This window comes from Eupeodes corollae, chromosome 1, assembly GCF_945859685.1.
Source record: "Eupeodes corollae chromosome 1, idEupCoro1.1, whole genome shotgun sequence".
Lineage (NCBI taxonomy): Eukaryota > Metazoa > Arthropoda > Insecta > Diptera > Syrphidae > Eupeodes > Eupeodes corollae.
In genome coordinates, this window is record NC_079147.1 from 258,898,377 (window position 1) to 258,922,522 (window position 24,146).

At 33.0% G+C, this 24,146-nt stretch overlaps 3 protein-coding genes across 4 annotated transcripts; 1 reads left to right on the forward strand and 2 right to left on the reverse strand.

Annotated features, from left to right (window-relative positions):
* Positions 1-610: 610 nt before the first annotated feature.
* On the forward strand, positions 611-1,282 carry LOC129941135 (general odorant-binding protein 56a-like). The gene is made up of 2 exons (XM_056049692.1): positions 611-769; positions 842-1,282. Exons 1-2 carry the CDS (start codon positions 719-721, stop codon positions 1,181-1,183), a joined length of 393 nt encoding a protein of 130 aa, XP_055905667.1. The 5' UTR covers positions 611-718; the 3' UTR covers positions 1,184-1,282.
* Positions 1,283-4,682: 3,400 nt separating this feature from the next.
* On the reverse strand, positions 4,683-5,498 carry LOC129939818 (general odorant-binding protein 56d-like). Of its 2 annotated transcripts, XM_056047980.1 has the most exons (3): positions 5,298-5,498; positions 5,144-5,229; positions 4,683-5,079 (listed from the first exon to the last, which is right to left on the reverse strand). In XM_056047980.1, exons 2-3 carry the CDS (start codon positions 5,198-5,200, stop codon positions 4,726-4,728), a joined length of 411 nt encoding a protein of 136 aa, XP_055903955.1. In that variant the 5' UTR covers positions 5,201-5,229; positions 5,298-5,498; the 3' UTR covers positions 4,683-4,725. The 2 variants fall into 2 exon arrangements, with proteins under 2 accessions (XP_055903955.1, XP_055903954.1); XM_056047979.1 differs by lacking the exon at positions 5,298-5,498 and having other exon boundaries at positions 5,144-5,291.
* Positions 5,499-10,776: 5,278 nt separating this feature from the next.
* Positions 10,777-11,413, reverse strand: LOC129939064 (general odorant-binding protein 56a-like). Its single transcript, XM_056046931.1, has 2 exons — positions 11,257-11,413; positions 10,777-11,186 (listed from the first exon to the last, which is right to left on the reverse strand). The coding sequence occupies exons 1-2, from the start codon at positions 11,305-11,307 to the stop codon at positions 10,839-10,841; spliced, it is 399 nt and encodes a 132-aa protein (XP_055902906.1). The 5' UTR covers positions 11,308-11,413; the 3' UTR covers positions 10,777-10,838.
* Between the last annotated feature and the right edge of the window lie 12,733 nt (positions 11,414-24,146).

The window sequence follows — 24,146 nt, forward strand, 5'->3', positions numbered from 1 at the left end:
TACGATAAGTCATTTTAAAAAAAAGTTATAAAAATTATCGCATGGCATCCAATTTATTTTATTTTGTTTCATCAAGCCAAACATTATTTAAATAACTCTTTGTCTATATTACCCTAATAAATTGAGTTGGGTTGATCATCTTAAAAGAGATGGAAAGTATCTATCACTGTTAAGTTAACAGATTCTACCTCTTGATATTGTTCGTTATTATATAAATTAGTGACTTGTCTAATTAAATCGATAAATGGTTACAGTTTCGATTAGTATTCTGAGACTTTTTATTCAAAATTTAACAGTTTTTTAAAGGCTATCATGATTATTCAAAAAAATATCAAAATCGAAATAAGAATCACCCTAATGTGGGAAACGCATTTAATTAATTACCATTCCTTAAAAAACATGATTTATGTTACTTATAGTTCAGAAAAAAAAATTACTTCAGACCTTCTTCGTTATTTATCTCTTATAATATTTTTCTATTTGCATTCTTACTTTGTTCATTGTTTGTGTTTTGTTTTGAATTAATTAATTAATTAATAGTAATTATTTACTATACATTGCCATATTCATATTAATACTGGTATTCGCTATTCAAGAGGGTATATAAGCCGCAGTCAATTCTTAAGAACAAATTCAGTTCGAATCTAAACCCCAGCTATAAAGAAGTTCTTTAAGCTTATAATCTCGTAACGTAAAAATATATTCTTAAAACATTAAAATGAAATTATTAATAGTTCTTGCATTCATTGCTGTTTTTGCTGCTGTTAATGTAAGTTTCCTCAATAAATAAAAAAAAAGTCGATAGATTTCAATAATAATTTCAAACTCTATTCAAATAAAGGCCGAAATACCCAAAGAAGATGATGAGGAACATAATAAAATCATTGCCGAATGCCGTCAGAAATTCAAAATGACCGATGAAGAATACACCAAATTGCGCCATGATGAGGTTGCTAAGCCAAACGAGGATATGCAATGTTTCGTCAATTGCTTCATGGAATCTGCTGGCATGATTAAGGATGGAAAACTTCAACATGATGTTGCTACTGCAATTATATCCAAAAAAGTTGGTGAAGAAAAGGCTAAGACCATTTTGGAAACATGTCATGGTGAACAAGGTTCGACAAATTGTGAAACTGCATACAAATTGCACAAGTGCTTGTACAAAAATAAAGCCTACTAGGCTAAAGTCGTGAATTTGCGGTATTTGATTTGTTTAAAGTTTAAGTACCTATACTAATAATTGTTTAAAAAATGTTATAAAACAAAATTCCAAAAAATATGTGCGTTTTTGATTGAATAGAAATTTTTACAAATGATTGAGTGCAAATAGAAGTGAAAAAAAAGAATCTGGTGTGCGACCCACACTGATAACTTCCGATTTTTTGTTGGTTTTGGAGGTTTTCATGTTTTTTTTAAGTTGTGAGTTAGATTTTTTTAAAAGATTTACTTCAAATTATTAACAATATTTTGCATAGCCTAAAACCAATGTTTACTAAATTTAGAAGCATTTATTGACAATTTTTATTTCTAATATAAACAAAAACAGATTGGATGAATGAAAATTATTTGAAGCCAATTTCTTTTATTCACGAGATATAGAGAACAGAACACCGATTTGTACAAATTTTGCTTGCTATTTTTTTGACCATTTTAATTTAATTTTAATTTAATGGGTCTGACTTGTCAAATTGAAAATGTTGACATTTCTCGACGTTTCAAGGTCCCTAGAGTGAAATAAAAGATTTTTATAAAGATGTCTGTGCGTGCGTTTGTACGTCCGTACGTTCGCGACGTTTCTTCGTTGTCCATAACTCAAGAACCATAACTCATGCCCACTTTAAACAAATTTTGTTATACAGATAGTTATGCAAAAAGATGCAAAAAGGGCTCTCAAGAAAATTGCGTGGGTGGTTTTTATACCATAGCACCTCGAAAATTTTACGAACAAAAAATGATTAAAATTTTGAAAAAAATCAAATAGACATTTCTTTTTATAAGAAATAAAAAAAAAACAGTACTCAAAGTTGGTAAAAGTTGAATTTCGACTCAATTATCTTTTCAAAACTACTTTTATCTATTAAAAAAATTTGTGGTCAAAATTCAGTAAAATTTTGAAATAAATCGAATCTGCAGTTTTTTTACAAAAAATAAAAACCAAAAACAATCAATACCAAAACTTGGTAAAAATTTACTTTCGACTCAATAAGTTTTTCAAAAATTAAAAATAGTGTCTTCAAACATTATTAATTTCACAAAAAATATTGTTTTCGATATTCAGTAGTTTTTTTTTTTAAATCCAACAGTCCTTTTTTTCATAAAAAAATAAAAGCTACAAGAAATAGTACGCAAATTTGGTAAAAATTGATGTTCTGTTCTTGATATCTCTTATATTAATTTCATGCATCTAATTTGTAAAAAATTAGAAAATGCTACTAAAATTGGTAAAAATTTATTCTCGACTAAAAATCTATATAAAAAACAAAATTTTTAAACTTAACTATTTTTCGATATGAAAAATATTGTTGATTATTTTAAATTTTGTAAGAATAATTCAACTGACAAGTTTTTTAACGTAACATGAAAACCTACAAACTTTTAAGCAAGACAAATCGACAGACGGTATAGGAAGTTATCAGTGTGTGTCGCATCCCAGACTCTTTTTTTTAGGAGTATATCAACACATTTTAGAGGAGGTTAAAATGAAGTCCAGTTACGTCCGTCAATATGTTCAAAGTAAATTTTGTCTGTTTTATTTTGTATGTAAAGGGTGATTTTTTTGAGGTTAGGATTTTCATGCATAAGTATTTGACAGATCACGCGGGATTTCAGACATGGTGTCAAAGAGAAAGATGCTCAGTATGCTTTGACATTTCATCATGAATAGACTTATTAACGAGCAACGCTTGCAAATCATTGAATTTTATTACCAAAATCAGTGTTCGGTTCGAAATGTGTTTCGCGCTTTACGTCCGATTTATGGTCTACATAATCAACCAAGTGAGCAAACAATTAATGCGATTGTGACCAAGTTTCGCACTCAGTTTACTTTATTGGGCATTAAACCAACCACACGAATGCGTACAGTGCGTACAGAAGAGAATATTGCGTCTGTTTCTGAGAGTGTTGCTGAAGACCGTGAAATGTCGATTCGTCGCCGTTCGCAGCAATTGGGTTTGTGGTATTCGACCACATGGAAGATTTTACGCAAAGATCTTGGTGTAAAACCGTATAAAATACAGCTCGTGACAGAACTGAAGCCGAACGATCTGCCACAACGTCGAATTTTCAGTGAATGGGCCCTCGAAAAGTTGGCAGAAAATCCGCTTTTTTATCGACAAATTTTGTTCAGCGATGAGGCTCATTTCTGGTTGAATGGCTACGTAAATAAGCAAAATTGCCGCATTTGGAGTGAAGAGCAACCAGAAGGCTTTCAAGAACTGCCCATGCATCCCGAAAAATGCACTGTTTGGTGTGGTTTGTACGCTGGTGGAATCATTGGACAGTATTTGTTCAAAGATGCTGTTGGACGCAACGTTACGGTGAATGGCGATCGCTATCGTTCAATGCTAACAAACTTTTTGTTGCCAAAAATGGAAGAACTGAACTTGGTTGACATGTGGTTTCAACAAGATGGCGCTAAATGCCAAACAGCTCGCGATTCTATGGCCAATTTGAGGGAAAACTTCAGAGAACAATTCATCTCAAGGAATGGACCGGTAAGTTGGCCACCAAGATCATGCGATTAGACGCCTTTAGATTATTTTTTGTGGGGCTACGTCAAGTCTAAAGTCTACCCAAATAAGCCAGCAACTATTCCAGCTTTGGAAGACAACATTTGCGAAGAAATTCGGGCTATTCCGAAATGCTCGAAAAAGTTACCCAAAATTGGACTTTCCGAATGGACCACCTAAGAAGCAGCCGCGGTCAACATTTAAATGAAATTATCTTCAAAAAGTAAATGTCATGGACCAATCTAACGTTTCAAATAAAGAATCGATGAGATTTTGCAAATTTTATGCGTTTTTTTTTTTTTAAAGTTTTCAAGCTCTTAAAAAATCACCGTTTAGTATCTCAAAAAACTTTAGAACTTCGTTCTTAAATAGAACTCTAAATTTCACTTCAAATTTAATTAACTTTTTCAGAAGTTTTAAGGATGATGAGATTATCAGCTATAGTCCAATTTTCCTTAGAATTATGGTGAAGTACCGAAATTTGTATTTGATTTTTCACAGAATTATCGTCATTATAAAAGTACAGTGACATAATTACAAAATTTATTTTAACTTTAAAACTAAAAAACAAAAAGTTATTGCCATTTTTCTAAATTTATGCCTAAAAAAACATCAATTTGATTTTTCGAAAAATGTTACCAAGCGTCAAAAACGTTATATTTCGATAGACAAAATAATTTTGGAGGCATACTAAGGCATTTGTTGAAAAACCAAAAATTAAATTTTGACTTTTTCCAGGTTGCTTCCCAAGACACTCTAAATGCTAGCTGCCTAGTGTGTCAACTGATGTTTAAACGCCCAGAGACGAAGAGAATTAGATGATGAAGTAGTTGTAAAATAAATAATTTGGTAGCATAAAGTTTTTACAAGACCTTAGACACATTTTGAATTATACAGATATGGCTCTAATTATCCTTTAAAACTCACTGAATTCAAAACTCCTTACAATTATTTTCAATATTTAATTCATTTCTTATGTATGAGATATGAATTATGATTTAAGGTATTGGTTATTAAGAAAACACATATCCAACTTATTTGCAGTTCCGCATTTTCCTATTCCCACTTCATTACGACATGCTTCCACAATCCTTATAGCTTTTTCTTCACGATATCCACTTTTGAATACTTCTATAGCTATATCTGGCTGAAGAATTCCGTTTTTAAGGATACCTACGACTTCCAATAAACAATTAGACAAAAATTTCATTGTTTCACTTGGTTCTGCAAACTCAACTAACATTTTCTTGTAATCTTCATCAGTAACTTTGAATTTACTCCGACATTCGGCTGCCTTTTTGTCAAGTTCTTCTTTTGTTGTTTCATTTGGATAATCATGATCAGCCTTATAAAAGTAAAAAATTATTAAATTTTAATTGTAAAACTAATTTACTTTTATAAAAACTTACAATCACAATAGAAATCACCATCAGAGCAATAAATGCAACAATTAAAGGAAACTTCATTTTAATTTATTATTCAACGTTGTTCTTACCTAAAAATAAGCTTGAGAGTTCGAGTAACAAATTGAAATTAATAATTCATTGTTATTTTTTCTCTCACATTGGCTTTTTAATGCAAAAGATAGTAACTTGTAATAACTCAATTAAAATCGAAGAATAATCTTATGAGATTATTAATAAGAAATTACAGATGTGTACATACGTCAGTGATATAAAATTGTATTTACAAATTTGATAACATGCATGACTGCTTTCCAAAAACTTGCACTATCTGGGCTTCTGTCATGCTGGGGATCTACCCAAAACTATAAATGATATTGTTTTTCATAGGTAGGTAGGTAGAAATGGCGATCTCAAGGCAACCTAGCCTGAGATCCAATTAGCGCTGTAGTGCGCTTGATTGAAAGGGATAGATTGATAGAGAAGCTTCATAGCGATTATGTTAGAGCCATTTTGTCGCATTGAGAAAAAAGATTAGGTCTCTAATCTTTGTCTCAGATAACTCTTGAATCGAGTTCTTGAAAGAATGCTTTTCCAAAGCATTTCATTCTGGTATTTGCCAAAGCAGGACATTTGCAGAGGAAATGGATTATGGTTTCACTTTCTCTTTGGTCACTAAAGCTACGGCAAAAGGTATTGTAAGAGATACCCAACTTCTCTGCATGAACTCCAATAGGCCAATGTCCGGTACAAACCGCAACAATCCTGGCTATGTCTTGCCTTGGCCTGCATAGAAGATCGTTTGTACGGGTTTTGTTATAGGTGGGCAATATCTTCCTAGATATAATGCAGTTGGGTAAATGGCTCCACCTTCGGTTTGATTCAGTTTGGTAGATAGAAAAGATTTTACCCTTCATAGCACCAAGAGGAATGTTAACCATTTACGCAAGTGAGCTATGAAGGGCCGATCCTTGCCTGGCTAGCTCGTCAGCCCGTTCATTTGCCACGATACCACGGCCCGGAATCCAGATCAGGGTGACACCGAGGTTAATATTCAGGTTCGCAAGCTCATCGCGACATTGCTGGACCAATTTAGATGAAGATATGGCCAAGTTATTGGCTTTGACAGCTGCCTGACTGTCTGTAAAGATAGCCACAATTCGGTTTTGATTTGGGTTTTGTTTAAGTATCTTACATGCCTCCCTTATTGCCAGCAGTTCAGCCTGAAAAACGCTAGCAAAGTCAGGAAGCCTAAAGGATTTGGCTACATTTAGGGACTCAGAAAAGATCCCAGAACCAACTCCGCACTCCATCTTTGAGCCGTCAGTAAAGATGGTTGTGTCGAAACCTATCGACACGATGTCATCCTCCCAATCTTCTCTCGATGGGAAAATAACCTTAAAACCCTTACTAAGGTTCAAAGTAGGAGTGCAGTAGTCAGTGTCTACCGAGATAATATCTGAGGGAAAAAATTTCGTAGTGTTGCTGTGACCATAAGGTTTTGACAACCAGCTATGTGATTCCTTCAGCCTAATAGAGCTGCAGGAAATTATGTATTTAATAAAAAGGTCGATTGGTAGAAGATCCAAAATAACGTTTAAGGCGTCCGTTGGTCAAGTACGCATGGCCCCTGTGGTGCCCACGCAAGCTGTTCTCTGAACCTTCTTTAGCTTACTAATATTATAGGCTTTGCTAAGAGCAGGCCACCACACAATCGAACCATATGTTAAGATAGGGCGTACTACGGCTGTGTACGTCCATAAAATCATCTTCGACTGAAGTCCCCACTTTTTGCCGAAAGTTTAGCTGCAGGCGTAAAAGGCAACACAGGCCTTCAATATTTAGTTTTCAGTTTAGTTTAGGGTCGAGTATAACTCCCAAATATTTTGCACTGGAAGACAATGATAGAATTTGACCGTTGAGTCGAGGTAGCGTGAAGGGCGGTACTTTAGTTTTGGTGGTAAAGAGCAACAGTTCAGTTTTACTTTGGGTAACATCTAGTCCACAACTCGTGGCCCAGTTGCTAAATTTCTTTAAAGCTGACTCCGTGATTTCACTAATCACAGAGGTGTACGTTCCTGACACGAATAGCACAAAATCATCCGCGTAGGCTACCACCTTCACTCCACATCTCTCTAATTTAACGAGAATTGTATCCATGACCAGAAGCTATAGAAGAGGCGAAAGAACACCCCTACTCACGTGTTTTGTTGCGATTGTATTGCCTAGAGAGGCTCGAATCTTCCTACCACTGAGCATGGAAATAATCCATTCTCGAATGAAGTCTTCTACACCGAACTTAACGAGCGATTCTTCTATGGATTCTGTAGGGACGTTGTTAAAAGCACCTTCTATGTCTACGAAGGTAACAAGAGTAAATTCTTTATAATGGTTTGTTTGTTCTACAGTACGCACTACCTCATGGAGGGCAGTCTCCGTAGATTTGCCCTTAAGATAAGCATGCTGAGAGCTTTTGAGAGGTCGTCCAACTAGGATTTCTCTAATATGGTATGGTATTGTTTTTCATACTTCCATCGATTATAAATGTATCCCTTGCATATGTTATGAGCTTTATTTTACTTTCTAAACTGGAAAATGAATGACCCTATATGTAGTGCTTCTAGTTTCATATATATGATTTGCTGGGTCTAGAATTAGAAATGTGTGTTGTTTATTTTCAATGAATTGTGGCTATATTTCATGGCTTTTGCAAAATGGTCTACGAAATCAAAAACCTTAGAACATTATTATAAGAGTTTAATAGCCTTTGTTCCTTAGGAAGCAATTATGCAATTTGAATGCAGTTTAACATTTTCTCAAACACACATTTTCTTCACAAACTTTATTGTTGAAAATTTTAGGAGCTTCATTCGGCTGCAATATTCCATTGTTAAGAATACCAAGTTTTTCCATGAAACAATCAGCCAAACACTTAATATCTTCATTTGTTTCTATTATTTGATCGTACTTCAACTTGATAAATTCCTCATCAGTGATTTTGAATGTTTTCCGACATTCAGCAATAATTTTGATATGATCTTCATTTGCGTTTACGAGTAGTTCTTTAAGATGGACTTCCTCAGCCTGTATTAATGGATTTAGATGGGGTTGCATTTTTATAATTTTTCCTTTCGAAATAAATAATGCATTTTATGCAAATAAAACTTGCAATTACATTTGGTAATATCGGAGTAATTAATGCAAAATAATTAAAATAGTCATGTTATTTTATCCTCCTTTTTAAAAAGTAAGAAAGCTTTCTTTACTGTTTTCAGATTTGATAAGAATAATTCATTCTTCACAATAAAGCCGCCTTTATATATTAGTCTAATTAATCCAAAGAATGTGCTCATGGTTACGTAATTAAATCCCAAGAAATGTCTCAAATACTATAAAGGTTAGATTGATTTGATTTTAAAAAAAATGTAAATACGTGCTTTTGTAGTCTTAGGCTATAATATTAGAACCAATCTCAAAGTATAGTTTAAATTATAAATGCTCACGAATAATAACTGTTAATGTTTTTAATTAAAGCAAAAGCTGAGATGATATGAGCTACAAACGTGTAGAAATACAAACGATAGATACCTTGGTAATAACATTTTAAAAGTGTTCCATAAACGATTTTTGTTAGCAAAACCAATAATTGGCCTTTAGAACTAATTAAAATAAAACAGCTGAGTTTTAAATGCAAATTTATTATTAAATTCATCAAATAGATTATATATGTGCTATGGATGGCTGGAAAGTTTTATTTATTTAAAGTAAAGCTATATAAAAGTTTGATGTTCGAGATGTCTGATATGCCTTATCAAACCTGTTTATTTTGACCTCATCAATAATAATTGCAAAATAAATGGGGTAAACAACTGGGTTATCGATAAGTTAGAATAAATGGTGGTTATAGACACAGATGGAACAGTTTATATTAATATACATTATTCAATTCCATTAATTTGATTAGATTTTTTTTACATACAGGTAATATCATGGTCCATTGCTTAGGGGTGGAACAGTTAACGGGAACCGCTTTCGTTACCAAAAAAAAGTCTGGGATGCGATCCACACTGATAACTTCATATTCCGTCTGTCGATTTGGCTTGCTTAAAAGTTTGTAGGTTTTCGTGAAAGGTTAAGAAAGTTGTCAGTTAAATTATTCTTGAAAATTTTAAAATTACCAACAATATTTTTCATATAAAGAAATAGTTTAGGTTAAAAATCTAGTTTTGTTAAATAATTTTTAGTCGAAAACAAGTTTTTACCAATTTTAGTAGCATTTCTTAAATTTTTACAAATTGGATGAATGAAATTAATTTGAGAGATATGAAGAACCGAACATCAATTTTTACCCAATTTGAGTACTTTTTCTTGTAGATTTCATTTTTTTATGAAAAAACGGATTGTTGGGTTCTTATAAAAAAAACTACTGAATATCGAAAACAAGATTTTCTGTGTAATAAAAAAAATGTTTGAAAACAATATTTTTAATTTTTTGAAAAGCTGTTTGAGTCGAAAGTAAATTTTTACAAAATTTTAGTATTGTTTTTTTTGTTAGGTTTTTATTTTTTTATTGTAAGAAAACTGTGAATTAGTTTTTTTCACAAAATTTTACTAAATGTTGACAACAATATTTTTTAAATGATGAAACCAGTAAAAAGCCAATATCTCACAGTTTTAAAAAGATATTTGAGTCGAAAATCAATTTTTACACAACTTTTTTAATTTCTTTAATTAGGTTTTTATTTTTTATAAAAAAAAATCAATTTTATTTTTCTCAAAATCATACCATATGTTAAAAACGCTATGTTTCCTTGCACACAATTGTTTTAGAGACAAAATCTTTTTATGTAGTTATTAATTAAGATATTTTGAATTATATGATTTTTTCTTTTAGCAAAGAGTTTTTTTCGTTGTTGACATCAATTTACAAATTAAAATAAAAGTTTTGCTGAAGCAGTATAATGTTGACAACAATATTTTTTAAATGATGAAACCAGTAAAAAGCCAATATCTCACAGTTTTAAAAAGATATTTGAGTCGAAAATCAATTTTTACACAACTTTTTTAATTTCTTTAATTAGGTTTTTATTTTTTATAAAAAAAAATCAATTTTATTTTTCTCAAAATCATACCATATGTTAAAAACGCTATGTTTCCTTGCACACAATTGTTTTAGAGACAAAATCTTTTTATGTAGTTATTAATTAAGATATTTTGAATTATATGATTTTTTCTTTTAGCAAAGAGTTTTTTTCGTTGTTGACATCAATTTACAAATTAAAATAAAAGTTTTGCTGAAGCAGTATAATTTTTTTTTAAATAATAGAATTTATGTAGTGGGCTTACCAAAAACCGGAAAGCAAATCAATCAATTTAATAAGTTTTTCAGAAAAGATAGAAGCTGCAACTGGATCATACCAATTGTCAAGAATACTTAGCTTCAAATACAAAAAATATAGTCCCCTGGTATTCTCCATTAATACACAAATAATTATTCCTTGAATTACACTGCACAGTGATCCATTGGTACCGTTCGAGCTAGTGGATCTTATGTTTCGAGAACAACATTTGTCCAGCCTTTTTATCCATAAATTAAGTAAAATTAAATTTTTCCACATATTAATTCAAACACATTCATATAAAAGGCTTTTAAATAATTTTATTCATAAAATTATATTAATCTCTTATTTAAGAAAATAAACTAGTAGACACCTTGGGCATGGAAACAGTTGTGCATTTTCAAAGCAGTTTCACACTTTGCACTTCCAACCTCACTTTGACACTTCTCAAAGGCTTCAATTGCCTTTTCTTCGCCTATCCTTACAGAAAATGCCTTAATAGCCTTTTCTTTTTGGATTTTACCATCAACCATTATTCCAGATTCTTCCATGAAACAATTGACAAAACATCTTTCATCATCACTACCCTCTGTAACTTTTCCATCCTTCAATAGAGCAAGTTGTTCATCTTTTATTGGGTGTTTACTGCGGCATTTTGTTACGTGCTCCTCAACACGTTGATTTTGTTCTTTGACATCAGCATCAGCTGCCTAAATTAAATATAATACACACCATTAAAACGTCATCAAAAATATAGAGATAGATTTGATTCAAACTTACGCTAACAACAGAAACAATAGCGATCAGAGCAAAAACAATTAAGAATTTCATTTTAACAAGGTATTGATATTCGCGCTGGAGGTGGAAGATTAAAACTGAATTGTCCTCAAAAAATTCAAAGCTTTTATAGGTGTAGACGGAATGTAGATGGATTTTCGAGATTAATCAGAAATCAGATCAGATAGATCAAACAAAAACAAAACTGGACTTTAAATAAACTAACAAGGTAAATAGACCGCATCAATAAAATTAAAAAAAAAAAGACAGAGGTGGATTAGGTTTAAAGAAAATGCTGGAACACACAATTGCGTTAAAAAGGTACCACGTTTGCCCAGTGGTCTATTGAATGACCAATTCTATAAAGAAGAGTTAGAAAAGTAGTGATATCTGCGTTTTTTGGGTGACTATTTGTTTTTGAACGCTCAAAAAAGTGTTACTTGCAGTTTATCCTTTACTGTCACTAACGAGATAGTACGGTCCATAAACTCATTTTTTTCTCATACAACTTTCGTTTTTCGTCTCTTATCTCGAAAATAGAAAGACTCTCACAAAAACTTTGAAAAGTATTTTATACAAAATGTATCCCCCTACGAAAAAACCCGCAGAACCATACTACTACGATTTATTGTTTTCGAGGTATTGGTGGTTGAAGTTTTATGGCTTTTAATTGAACACTTCTTTGGAGCATTCAGTTCTGAAAAAAACTCGTCTCCTAGCGAGATTAAAGAGCATATTATTGGACAAGTACATAATAGGAGTATTGTACTTGATGATTTTTTCACAACACAGTAACAGCAGATCACTGGTAGTGTCAAAGTTTCAGAAATAACAATGGAACGGCTCAGTGCATATTTTTCCTAAGTTTTTCCAAACAAATTTTTTACCAACGATCTTAGTAACTGGCTTATCGATTGGCATAATAATTTTAAACTTACTTCTCTAGAAGTCCTCTACTGTTGTAAACAAAGCAAATGTTGTATACCAAAACTTTTAGAGGGGCACATCACTTTAACTTTTTGAAGCCAATTGATGATGAATTTTAAGTATGTTTTGACGGCGAGCAACAGCTTCAGCGGCAAAGACATGGTTTTTATTTGAAGATTTAATAGCTAAAAGAATCACTCAGATATTCAACAAAAAGTAAACGGGTTTGTGTTTGCATAAATTTCTTTTATTTTAAATGACTTGTATAATATTTGTTGTGTATATAGTTACCGGCAAATTTAAACAAAATTAAACTAGGTACGAAGAATACACAATAGTATTTGTTTAGTCATTGTTTTTTTTTTGGTCTGGTGTTTGAATTTGATGATCAATTACATTTTTCTTGGAAACAGTAATTGTTTATAATATGGGCGCTTGGTTCTTATTTGTTTTTTTTTTTCTCTTATTGTTCAAATATATTTTAAGATCTATTTGTTTTGCTTAAAAGTTTTAAGTTGTTCGTGCTTTGTTAAAAAAGTTGTCAGATGAACTATTCTTAACAATTTACCAAAAATATTTTGCATATAAAGGCATAGTTTGATTTCAAAATCTTTTTTTGTTAACGAGTTTTTAATCGGTTTTAATCGAAAACAAATTTTTAGCAACTTTAGTAGCATTTCTTAAAAGTGTTTATTTCTTATAAAAACAAATAGGTACAAATTGGATGAATTAAACTAAATTGAAGTCAATATTTTCTATTGTTCACGAGATATATAGAACCGCGAACATCAGTTTTTTACCTAATTTGCATAAGTACTATTTTCGGAGATTTTATTTTTTTATGGTAAAACTGACAGTTGGATTTTAATAAAAAAATTATTTATTTTCAAAAACAATAATTTCTGTGAAATAAAATTAGTTTGAAGCCAATATTTTTAATTTTTGAAAGTAAATTTTTACAAAATTGTAGTACTGTTGTCTTTAAAGTTATAATTTTTTGTTAAAAAACTGTCAATTTGATTTTTCTTGACATTTTACCAAATGTTAAATGAAATAAAATTAGTTGGGAACATATCAAACTTTTGAAAAATATTTGAGGCGAAAGTAAAGTTTTAACAAGTTTAAGAATTTATTTTGAGTTTTTATTCTGTAAAAAAAATGTCTATTCGATTTTTCTCAAAATGTTATCAGATGTTGAAAACATTATTTTTTGTTGCACAAAACTATATTGCAGATGAAATTATTTTTTATTCTTATGATTTTTAAGTTCACAAATATTTGTTTTCAGTTTTTCTTTTTGATTTATACAAAAAACCCTTGATTGGAATTTTTTTTACAAAAAATCTTGTTTGGTAGGTATAACGTTACATAATATAAAATTTGACTCAAGTCTCTAGCGTTGCTGGTTCGTGAGATTTTTAGGTTTAACCAAAATGTTCATCTTTTTTTTTAAATTGAAAATTTTGACATTTCTCGACGTTCGTTTCAAGGTCCCTAGAGTCGAAATAAAAGATTTTTAGAAAAATGCCTGTGCGTGCGTGTGTACGTACGTTCGTACGTCCGTAGGTTCGCGACGTTTTTTTAGTTGTCCATAGCTCAAGAACCAGAAGAGATATCGATTTCAAATAAATTTTGTTATACAGATAATAAGGCAAAAAGATGCAGAAAGAGCTCTCACGAAAATTGCGTGGGTGGTTTTTTTACCATAGCAGTTTGGAAAAAAGGTGAAAATTTTGGTTAATTCTAAATATCTTACGAACCAAAAACGCTAAAGACTTGAATTAAATTTTATATAATATATTTAAATGTGATATCAAAGAAGTATATTTTTTGAAAAAAAAAAAATCATTTAACGGTTTTTTTATAAATCAAAAAAAAACTGAAAAAAAATTTGTCACCTACAAAATGTTTCCACTCAAACACGATTTCATCTCCAAAACAATTTTGTGCAACGAAGAATAATGTTTTTGACATCTGATAAAATTTTTAGAAAAATCGAATTGACAGTTTTTTTTATAAAAAATAAAAATCTAAAAAAACATTACTCAAAGTTGAAAAAAATTGAATATCGATTCAAATATCTTTTCAAAAACTTGAAATATAGGCTGCAAAATTATTTTATCTTGTAAGAAATATTGTTTTTAACATTCTGAAAAATGTAGAAAAAAATCGAATTGACTGTTTTTTTACAAAAAATAAAACTCTAAAAAAAAAACATACTAAAACTTGGTAAAAATTTACTTTCGAATCAATAAGCTTTTCAAAAATGAAAAATATTGGCTTCAAACTTATTTTATTTCACAGAAATATCGTTTCTTTCATACAAAATAGTACGCAAATTTGGTAAAAATTGATACGAGTACATTTAGACAAACTTTTAAGCAAGACAAATTGACAGACGGGATGGGAAGTTATCAGTGTGGGTCGCAGCCTCTTTTTATTTTTTTTAACAATATCTTAAAACTGTCTTAAGACAAAAATTCTTAAAAAAACTAGCGTACATTTCAAAAACTTAAAAAATATCTTACTGGCCTTATGCTGGTGCTCTAAGTTAATCCATTATCTCATAACTGCTGCTTTTCGGCCTGAGAACACTTTTAATGCCAAATTACGAGAACTTAATCTTAAAACAAGAAAATGTATACATTAAAAAAAATTGGTATCTTTATCTTTGTTTTTTATTTTATATAAAACTTAAAACTAAATAAGAAAAGAAAACCGAAACCCATTATAATTAAATTATAATAAAATAAAGTAAATTATAATACTTGTAAAAAAAAAAAAAATTGGGTGGCGCTACAGTCCGTTGAGAACTAGGGCCTAGTGTATTACAACTCTCAACCATTTTTGTGTGCGAGTAGTGTTGTCAGGAATGGAGGGGACCTACAGTTTATATGCCGAATCCGAACGGCTAATCTTGAGAAAGCACTTTTTCATGACAAGAGTTACTCTTGGAGAATTTGTCAATTCCTCGCAAGAGGCAGTACCCGTGAAAAAACTTTAGATGGCATAGGCAGGGATCGAACCCAAGATTATAATACTTAAGCTACTTAAAACTAACCAAAATCAATAATACTACTCAAAATTACTTAAAACTACTTAAAACTACTTAAAAACTATTTAAAAACTAGAACAGCCTCAGTTTTTTTTTTGTCATGTGATCTTTCTGTCTGTTGTTACTTCTCCTCTGTCCTCCTGTCTTGTGTTGTTATCACCTTAAATAGTCTTGCGCTCAAGGTGCTTTTAGCCAACAATGAAATTAGAGATTAGTTTGTTTTCAAAGAATGCAATTTAACTAACAGAATTAATTTTTTCCTTAATTAATTATGGAATACAACGTAGTTCAAGTAGTTTTTTTCTTCAGGGTTTGAAGTCCAGCTATCTTTTTGATAATTTTGTGGTTAATCGTTTTCAAAGTGTTGGCATATTATTTTTCAGTGTCTAAATTCTCATTTAATTTGAAAGAAACTGCTGTTATACATGGTACTTCCTTTATACCAGCATTTTAAAAATAGTTGCATTTTCAAAAATAACTTCAATAAAATATTCCCGTAGGGGTGAATCTGTATGGGTATAAATAGAAATCATGATAAAAGGCTTATAAATTTAAAGTACTCGTATATCTTTGTTAAGTTATTTCACGAATAAGTAAAGTCTCTTTACTTGTATACTAGTTAACCCAGCCATGCGTTGCTGTGGCTAACTTTTTTTTGTCATAAAACATTGTTGTAAACTATTTCAGGGGAACGGTAGGAGAACATCGATGTTCAAATGGTAGACATGTGCATTCAAGAGGACACAAGCGTCCATAGGTTTATTTCTTAAAACCAACCTCTGTCTATCAACTCCTACTCTCACCTCCACGTGGTGAATATCGGGTGCCTAGTACCTCAACTGGAGATTGGGTTCCAACCCCAGTGGAAAGTTGTTGGGGGCAGCAAACGAGAGAGGTGGGGAGAGGTGTTTCCACTAAGGCACCTCTCCTTATCCAGACGGCAGCGGAGGAATTCCCGAGATGGAATCAACGGTGGCGTCTACAGTTCCAGTAAGGTTGAACTACTTAGTGAACACCTTATAGGGCTTCTTCGACTTATTCGGAGCCCAGGCATGTAAGGAGCGGTTTTATCCGGCTCCCCATCCTTGGAGTTATACTTAGGATCTGGCCCTCCAGGTTGGAGGTTGTGCGTCGGGGTGACTTCCTGGCCACGTAAAAGCTTTCAAAGTTGCGAAGCACCAACAAGCCTCGGATACGGACGGATTTACTGTTGACAACCAACGCAAACGAATAAAGGACAACGAACTTCGGATATGCACGTGGAATGTTAGGTCCCTTAACAGACCACGTGCGGCCGAAGAATTAGCGGAGGCCCTAGAACGATATAAAGCAGATATCACCGCCATCCAGGAAATACGATGGGATGGGCCGGGCAAAAAGAGGATGAAAAACTGCGATATTTACTATGGTGACTGCTACCACGAAAACCAACAGCGCTTATTTGGATGCGGATTCGTCATTGGAGCCAGACTTAGGCAAGAAGTCTTGAGCTATAGGTGCATCAATGAGCGCCTCATGACCATACGCATCAAGGCTAAATTCGGCAACATTAGCCTGATATGCGCGCACGCCCCCACAGAAGAGAAAGACGACAACACCAAAGATATGTTCTTCGAGCTCTTAGACAAAACATATGAGCAGTGCCCTAGCTACGATATTAAAATAGTCCTGGGCGATTTTAATGCCAAGCTAGGAAGGGAAGACATCTTTGGTGGAATAATCGAGAAAAACAGCCTGCACGACAACAATTACGACAACGGATTCAGGCTTATAGATTTTGCTGCGGGACGAAACATCATGGAAGCCAGTACGCGTTTTCTAAACCTATTCATCCAAAAAGTAACTTGGAGTTCTCCAGATCAATCTACAGTCAGCCAGGTGCGATCGATGCCAGACACGCTTCCAGCATCATGGATGACTGAACCTTCCGAGGAGCTAACATCGACACGGACCACTTTTTCGTTGTAGCCAAGGTAGCACTTCGGGTTTCAAGAACCATGGCAAAACAAGGAGATGCTGGGGGGAAGGTTCAATCGCAAGTGGTCGCCAAATCCTTATTCGACAAGGAACCCCTGGTTTGATGAGGAATGTCGGCAGGGAAATGCAGCCAAACAACAGGCACGCAAAGCGGCGCTGCATAAAAGGACGAGAGCTGCTCGTGAGCTCTATGAGCAGAAGAGGCGAGAGGAACGCCGACTTTTCAGAAGGAAAAAGAGAGGGCATGAGAAGCGTGCGGTCGAAGATGTTGAGAGGTATAAAAGCAGGAATGAGGTTCGAAAGTTTTATGAACAGGTGAAACGAAATTCACAGGTACATAAACCTAGAACCGAAGGCTGCAAAGACGAAAGTGGAAACATCATAGTGGAACCGCAGTCAATGCTGAGGATATGGAAGGACCACTTCTGCAGACTGTATAACGGCGATGAAGAACTGAATTCTGCTGTCAGGCAGGATGACCCATTCGATATAGACGAAGAAAGCCAACAATCCCGTCCTCCCGACTTAGACGAAGTAAAGATTGCTATATCTAAGTTGAAGTCTAATAAAGCCGCTGGAGCAGATGGCTTGAATGCCGAGCTCTTTAAAGCAGCTGGAGATAAGTTGGTTAGGAGCATGCACCAACTTATCTGTAAGATATGGTCGGAAGAAAACATGCCCGATGAATGGAACCTCAGTATTGTTTGCCCGATCCTGAAAAAAGGAGACCCTCTAAACTGCACCAACTATAGAGGAATAAGTCTACTTAACATCGCCTATAAAATCTTCTCTGCCATAATATGTGAACGTCTAAAGCCCATCGTCAACAACCTGATAGGTCCTTATCAGTGTGGTTTTAGACCAGGAAAGTCCACAGTTGATCAAATATTCACATTACGGCAGATCCTGGAAAAAACTCAAGAGCACCAAATCGACACCCACCATCTTTTCATCGATTTCAAGGCCGCATATGACAGCATCTACAGGGACGAGCTGTATAGAGCCATGTCTAGTTTTGGCATCCCTGCCAAACTCGTCCGTTTGTGCAGGATGACCATGGAGAATTCACGCTGCTCCATAAAGGTTGGAAACAACTTAACAGAACCTTTTGATGTCAAAAAAGGTTTTAGACAAGGTGATGCGCTGTCATGCGATTTTTTTAACATCGTGCTTGAAAGAATAGTGCAGAGCTCACACGTCAACACTAGAGGCACTATCTTTCAAAAGTCTGTCCAATTACTGGCATATGCTGATGACATTGACATAATCGGAAGAACTCAGCGTGATGTCAATGGGGCTTTTGTGAGTATTGAGGCAGAGGCGGCAAAAATGGGTTCAACGGTTAATGAGGGCAAAACAAAGTACATGCTGTCGTCTAGAAAGGACATACAACACCGACGTTTTGGTCAAAACGTCACAATCGACAGACGTACCTTTGAGGTAGTCAAGGACTTCGTCTACCTAGGCTCCGCTGTAAACGCAGAAAACAACACCATCGCTGAGATCAAACGCAGAATAACTCTTGCTAACCGCTGTTTCTTTGGACTAAGAAAGCAATTGAGTAGTAATGTCCTCTCTCGAGAGACCAAAGTGTTGCTATATAAGACCCTTATCATCCCCGTCCTGCTATACGGTGCAGAAGCATGGACCATGACAAAAGCGGATGAAAGCACCTTGGGTCGCTTCGAGAGAAAAGTTCTTCGTGTGGCTGTACAGCGACGTAGACTTAGCAAGAAGAGTAAAAGTCCAACGACTAAGATGGCTGGGTCACGTAGAGCGCATGGAAACCAATGCTCCGGCCCGGAAAGTCTTCGAATCCGCACCCACAGGACAGCGCAGTAGAGGAAGACCGCGGATCAGGTGGCGCGCACAAGTGGAAGGTGACCTCACCCAACTCGGAGCGCGAAACTGGAGACATCTAGCTAGGGACCGAGCTAGATGGAGAAGTTTGTTGGGTGAGGCCCTAGTTCACACAGGACTGTAGCGCCACCTTAAGTAAGTAAGGTAGGAGAACATCATGCATGGGCACCATCATGCTTTTTAACATACCTAAATGCCATTTGTTAAAAAGCATGGCACATGTCCGATTTTCTACTAGCATTATAATTACAATTAAATTATTATTTACGAACAAAAACTTTAAAGCTGGTATATACATTTTCTGGTTTCGGATTTGAAGGGGAAGTAGAGTTATTGATCAAAATTTTCGCACAAAAGAATTAACTTTAAAATGTATTATTATTTTCATTCAAATTTGTAACAAATGAGTATATTACAAAATTTTTAGTAAATAACATTTGACAGTTAAACTTATAAATGAATAAGTAAGGGGGTTCAAAATCTTCTCATAATTATATTTATTATTCGAGTTATAAGTACTTTTAATTTCAATTAATTTAGCAATAATCAGTGCAAATTATTTTTGTTTAACCTGTCGTATGCCCATGAGAAAAACATGGATTTTCCCAATCTAAACCACAAATTGACAATTAGCCTTGAGGCTTGCAACCTTCTAAAGGGTTGCAATATGTAAGTGGATTCAACCTAGCTAGGAGAATAAAAGGTGAACCAATTTTTAATCGAAGATTACTTGGTGGAGTTCCAGAAAATATTTGTGCTAATGGATCATTTTTTAATCGTATGTGCATGTTTATCGTCAATAGCCAACACTTCGCCTTAAGAATTATGGTTTCAAACATGTATTAATCTTATCCACGAAAACAGAGTGAGGTTTAACAGGTAAGGTCTGGTGGAAATCACTAGGAAAACGAAAAGGAGCACCATCGAAAAGCTTATTATTGCTGTTTAAATCTTCTAAAGTTCTGGTGGATGCATAGTGGTTAAGCTATTAAATTGTAGCTTTAATAAAACGCTTGGATGTTTGACATAGCGCCATGTATTGAATACTTACTCAATCCAGCCAACTGATGTCTCGGACTCCGACTATTGGAGCTAACAGATAATTGTGACTGTAAAATAATAGAGAACTGATCTGCAATAAAATAATATTGCGATCATAAATTGTGTTATAATTAGATTAAAATCGGTTAAGTAGTTTAGGAGTCCATCGCATACAACATCGTGACAAGTAATTTATATACCTACTGAGATGTATATAAATGTTTGAAAACAGATCTGAAATCTACAATTAAAACTCTTTATTTCGCGAAAATAACCAAAAAAATGTCAAAAATTTTACAATACTAACTTTAACTGATCTTAATAAAAAGAATTTACATTTAAAAATTACATAATGTAGGTTACACATAATTAGTGCAAATCATAAATATTAAAAAGCGAAATTCATAACTTAAACGCATATCTTTAAGTTCAAAGCACGATAATAGGACTGTATTTTTCCATAACCATATTATGTTTAACCTAAAAGCATATTTGCAATTTTATAGCTTATATTTGATACCAGTTTATAACCCAATTTTATTAAATAACTGAATATCGAAAATGATACATAATAATACATAAATAATAAGAAAATATAACAAAGATTGTATTAATCTAAAACAGTAAAAATATGTTTTTAATTCCTTTTATGTAAAAATCCCTCTTTTGTAGTGATTTTTGCATTTTTAAAATCTATGCATAATGCGAATGCATCCCAATATTAATGTTGTTGAGTTTCTGTTTTACATAAAAGAACTGGAATTCTTACTCTCTATTGAATTATAGGTAGGTTTATGAATATTTAATTTGAAGACACTTAGAAATAGATAAAAAAAAAACTTACACGACTGGTGAGATCTATGAGAAATGTCATGGTCGTCATATTTTACCAATTGAAGAAATGAATTATGTGTGGAATTATATGTTTTTGAATGGACGCACAAATTGAATACCCGACTCAGTAAGAAAAAAGAAAGATTTCGCTAAACTTTACTGAATTCATTAGAATAATGTAATTACCTTGGATGCACTGTATTTAATGCATCTGGATGAATTGGACCTCATTATTTGGTAAACATTTTTTATCACTGTCATAAGACCTAACAACCAGTCGTCTAACCTCAATTGAATATCTGCTAATTAACCTGCATAAGAAAATTAAAAAAAAAAACTTATTCATCAACAGTGCAAATAAAATTAAATCCTATTTTCTTACTTTTAACTCCTATTCGAGCAACCGCACCTTAGTTTACTGACTTAATTGGTGTATAAAAGTTACAATTTTATTTGAATTGCTCTAATTTAGAGTTACAATTTTAGTAGAATTGCTCTTATTTTAAAATATCAAATTTGACTTATTAAAAAGTTTTGATTTGTATTTTTTCTTGTATTTTACAACTTAAATGACTAAAACTTAATAATTCTAAGGATAAGAAAATAATTTTTCAAGTTATGAAATACTTTAGACAAAAACCATAAAATGCATAGGGAAAAAAGTTTATGATATTTGTGGACGCTTTGAACCCATTTTTAAACGGCAACCTTTAGTTGACTACGATGTTGGAATTCTGCTGGATGTTGGAATGACACCAGACATAAGAAAACGTAAGAGGACTTAACCCTAATTGATTTTGAAATGCATTAAGTTAAGTTTGCCCTTCTAAATATTGAAGATTGGTTTGCCAAAATCTGCAAGTCTCCAAGTCTGAACAGCACTTAGATTTTTCGTTCGGTATATTTGCAAAAGTGGCATAGGTAATGTAATGTTTTCTGCAATGGGAATAAGTAAATATTTTGTTGCAATAGGCGACTTTCATGGCATTTCTAAAGTATCAGTCAACAGAACGATTTCAAGGATTTCAAGAAATTTGGTCTCCAGGTCTCCAATATGATTATGAATATGTCCCTGTGTGTCTATTATTGTCTACTAGACAAAAGAAACAAATTTGTTTGGCTCCGAAAATGTCTAGAGCCAATCGATACCAAAAGTTACTTCAATTAAATGTTACCTATATTATAAACTTTGACGTGAGACGAAAGTTGTGTATATTCAAAAATAAAATGCGAGACTGGATCGCACGCACTTGCTATTGAACCCAATGAATCTATTTAAAAATAGTACCTATAATTTGAAGTTTAAAATTATTTTATATTAACACAATTTATTTATTTTCGTAAAAAAAAACTTTTTACCCGTTCTTGATGTACCAAATATTGAAAAAAAATGTTTTTTTTTAATCAAAAACTGATACATTGACGTTTTTGGTCATCAAATATTATATTGACAATATGAGAGTATGTGCATTTGAGAAAATTCGATATTTTACCAAACACTGTGTATGAGCTTTAGGGGCGAGGACAGATGGATGACATTAGGGGACCCATTTTTTTTCTAACTTTTTGTCATATTTGACATCGTCACGTCATATTTGATTAAAATCTCGTTTTCAAAAATGTGTACGAACCTTATTTTAGCCATATAGGATTTTTTTTAGTATGAGAGCTATACAAAAGTTTTTTTTTTAAATGAAACAGTCAAATATTTCATCTTCAAAAGTCTCATAGCAAGGCAACAAAAATAGCTAAAATTTATCTTCTTTGAAGACTTGTAGCAGCCATATAATTCACAGTAGCTCTATGTAGCTCAGATTATATGGAATCTCAATTTATTCGAGAAAATATGCGTCGAGACAATATGTAATGGTCATCTTCTGATGAGCCCAACCATTACATCGGGGCGAAACGCATATATGAACACCTACGCGGGTTTATTTTTATTTTCATTTTCATGATTTTAAATCATATTTATTAAAACAAAAACGGTTTTGAATATTAATGAAATTCTTTATTTCTATGAAAGTACGATGCCATTATGTATGGAGCTCGATTTCTTTTTCATGGCCACTGCGGTCACGCTTGCAGAAGTCCAGACGCTGAACCCGATATCCTACTGTTTGCAAGCATAAATCGGCCGATACTGCTGCAATTTCACTTTCGATATTCGTACGAAGTTCAACAATCGTCGCTGGCTTGTTGGAATAGATCATAGACTTGACGTAGTCCCACGGCGTCAAATCTCACGACCGAGGCGGCCAAGCGACTGGACCATTTCGTGAGATAACACGTTCTCTTAACTTGGTTTCCAATACATTGATTGTGACACAGTGGGGAAATAGCGGAAAAACATGTTTTCCAAAAAGTAGGATTTTAAAAAATTTAAAACCCTTTTCCCAAAGTAAAAATGATGGAGAATTTGGAAATAGATTTAAAAAAAAAATGTTTGCTGATATTTTCGATTAAAGTTGAAAAATAATCACACCCGAAGACGTCCGAATTCAGATTTTATAGCTATTTGAATCTGAAAAGTCAAGTAAAAATAATGATTTTCGCTAATAGATAAAAAGAGGGTGTTTTATGATTTAAAATTTTTTAAATATTTTTTTTGGAATTCTGAATCAGATTTCGATATTCCTTTTCACTATCTACCCCTAAAAAAAATGTTAAAGTCTTATGGTAAATGTGAAGAAATTTCAAACTTGTTTTTGGCAGGTAGAGAGCAAAGTGGAAAGAATACTATATTGAGACTGCGAATATCGCTGATAAATTTTATCCTTAGTACTACGTACCAACAAGTGTTCATAAGATTCTTTTACACGGAAAGGAATTTAAGATTAAGAAATCAAGAAAGCCGAAATAAGGATTACAGATAGTTTTGATCCAACAATAGCAGGAACATTTCAAGGGCGGCTACAAACGAAGATGTCCTGCATATGTTCCTTATATATATAAACAATATTTTAATTCAATGAAATAAAAACACAAAACAGCTCTTTTTCTTACATTTCAACTGGAAGTTTGGTACTTAAAAAAAAAGTATGATTTCAAAATAAATTTTAATAATCTTAATATTTTTGTCAATATTGAATCATAGAAAAAACATGTTTTGGCAAAAGCCATTTCCTCTTCTTGTGAACGTTGCAGTGGACTGTTATTTTCCTTGCATTAATCAATCTTCTCCGAAAATTTCATGAAA

Excerpts from the sequence above, each read along its gene's own strand:
- LOC129941135 (XM_056049692.1), top strand. The coding sequence starts at position 719 with ATGAAATTATTAATAGTTCTTGCATTCATTGCTGTTTTTGCTGCTGTT. Across the intron at positions 770-841 it reads CTGTTTTTGCTGCTGTTAAT|GCCGAAATACCCAAAGAAGA; the intron begins GTAAGTTTCCTC and ends ATTCAAATAAAG.
- LOC129939818 (XM_056047980.1), bottom strand. The coding sequence starts at position 5,200 with ATGAAGTTTCCTTTAATTGTTGCATTTATTGCTCTGATGGTGATTTCT. Across the intron at positions 5,080-5,143 it reads TGGTGATTTCTATTGTGATT|GCTGATCATGATTATCCAAA; the intron begins GTAAGTTTTTAT and ends TACTTTTATAAG.
- LOC129939064 (XM_056046931.1), bottom strand. The coding sequence starts at position 11,307 with ATGAAATTCTTAATTGTTTTTGCTCTGATCGCTATTGTTTCTGTTGTT. Across the intron at positions 11,187-11,256 it reads CTATTGTTTCTGTTGTTAGC|GCAGCTGATGCTGATGTCAA; the intron begins GTAAGTTTGAAT and ends TATTTAATTTAG.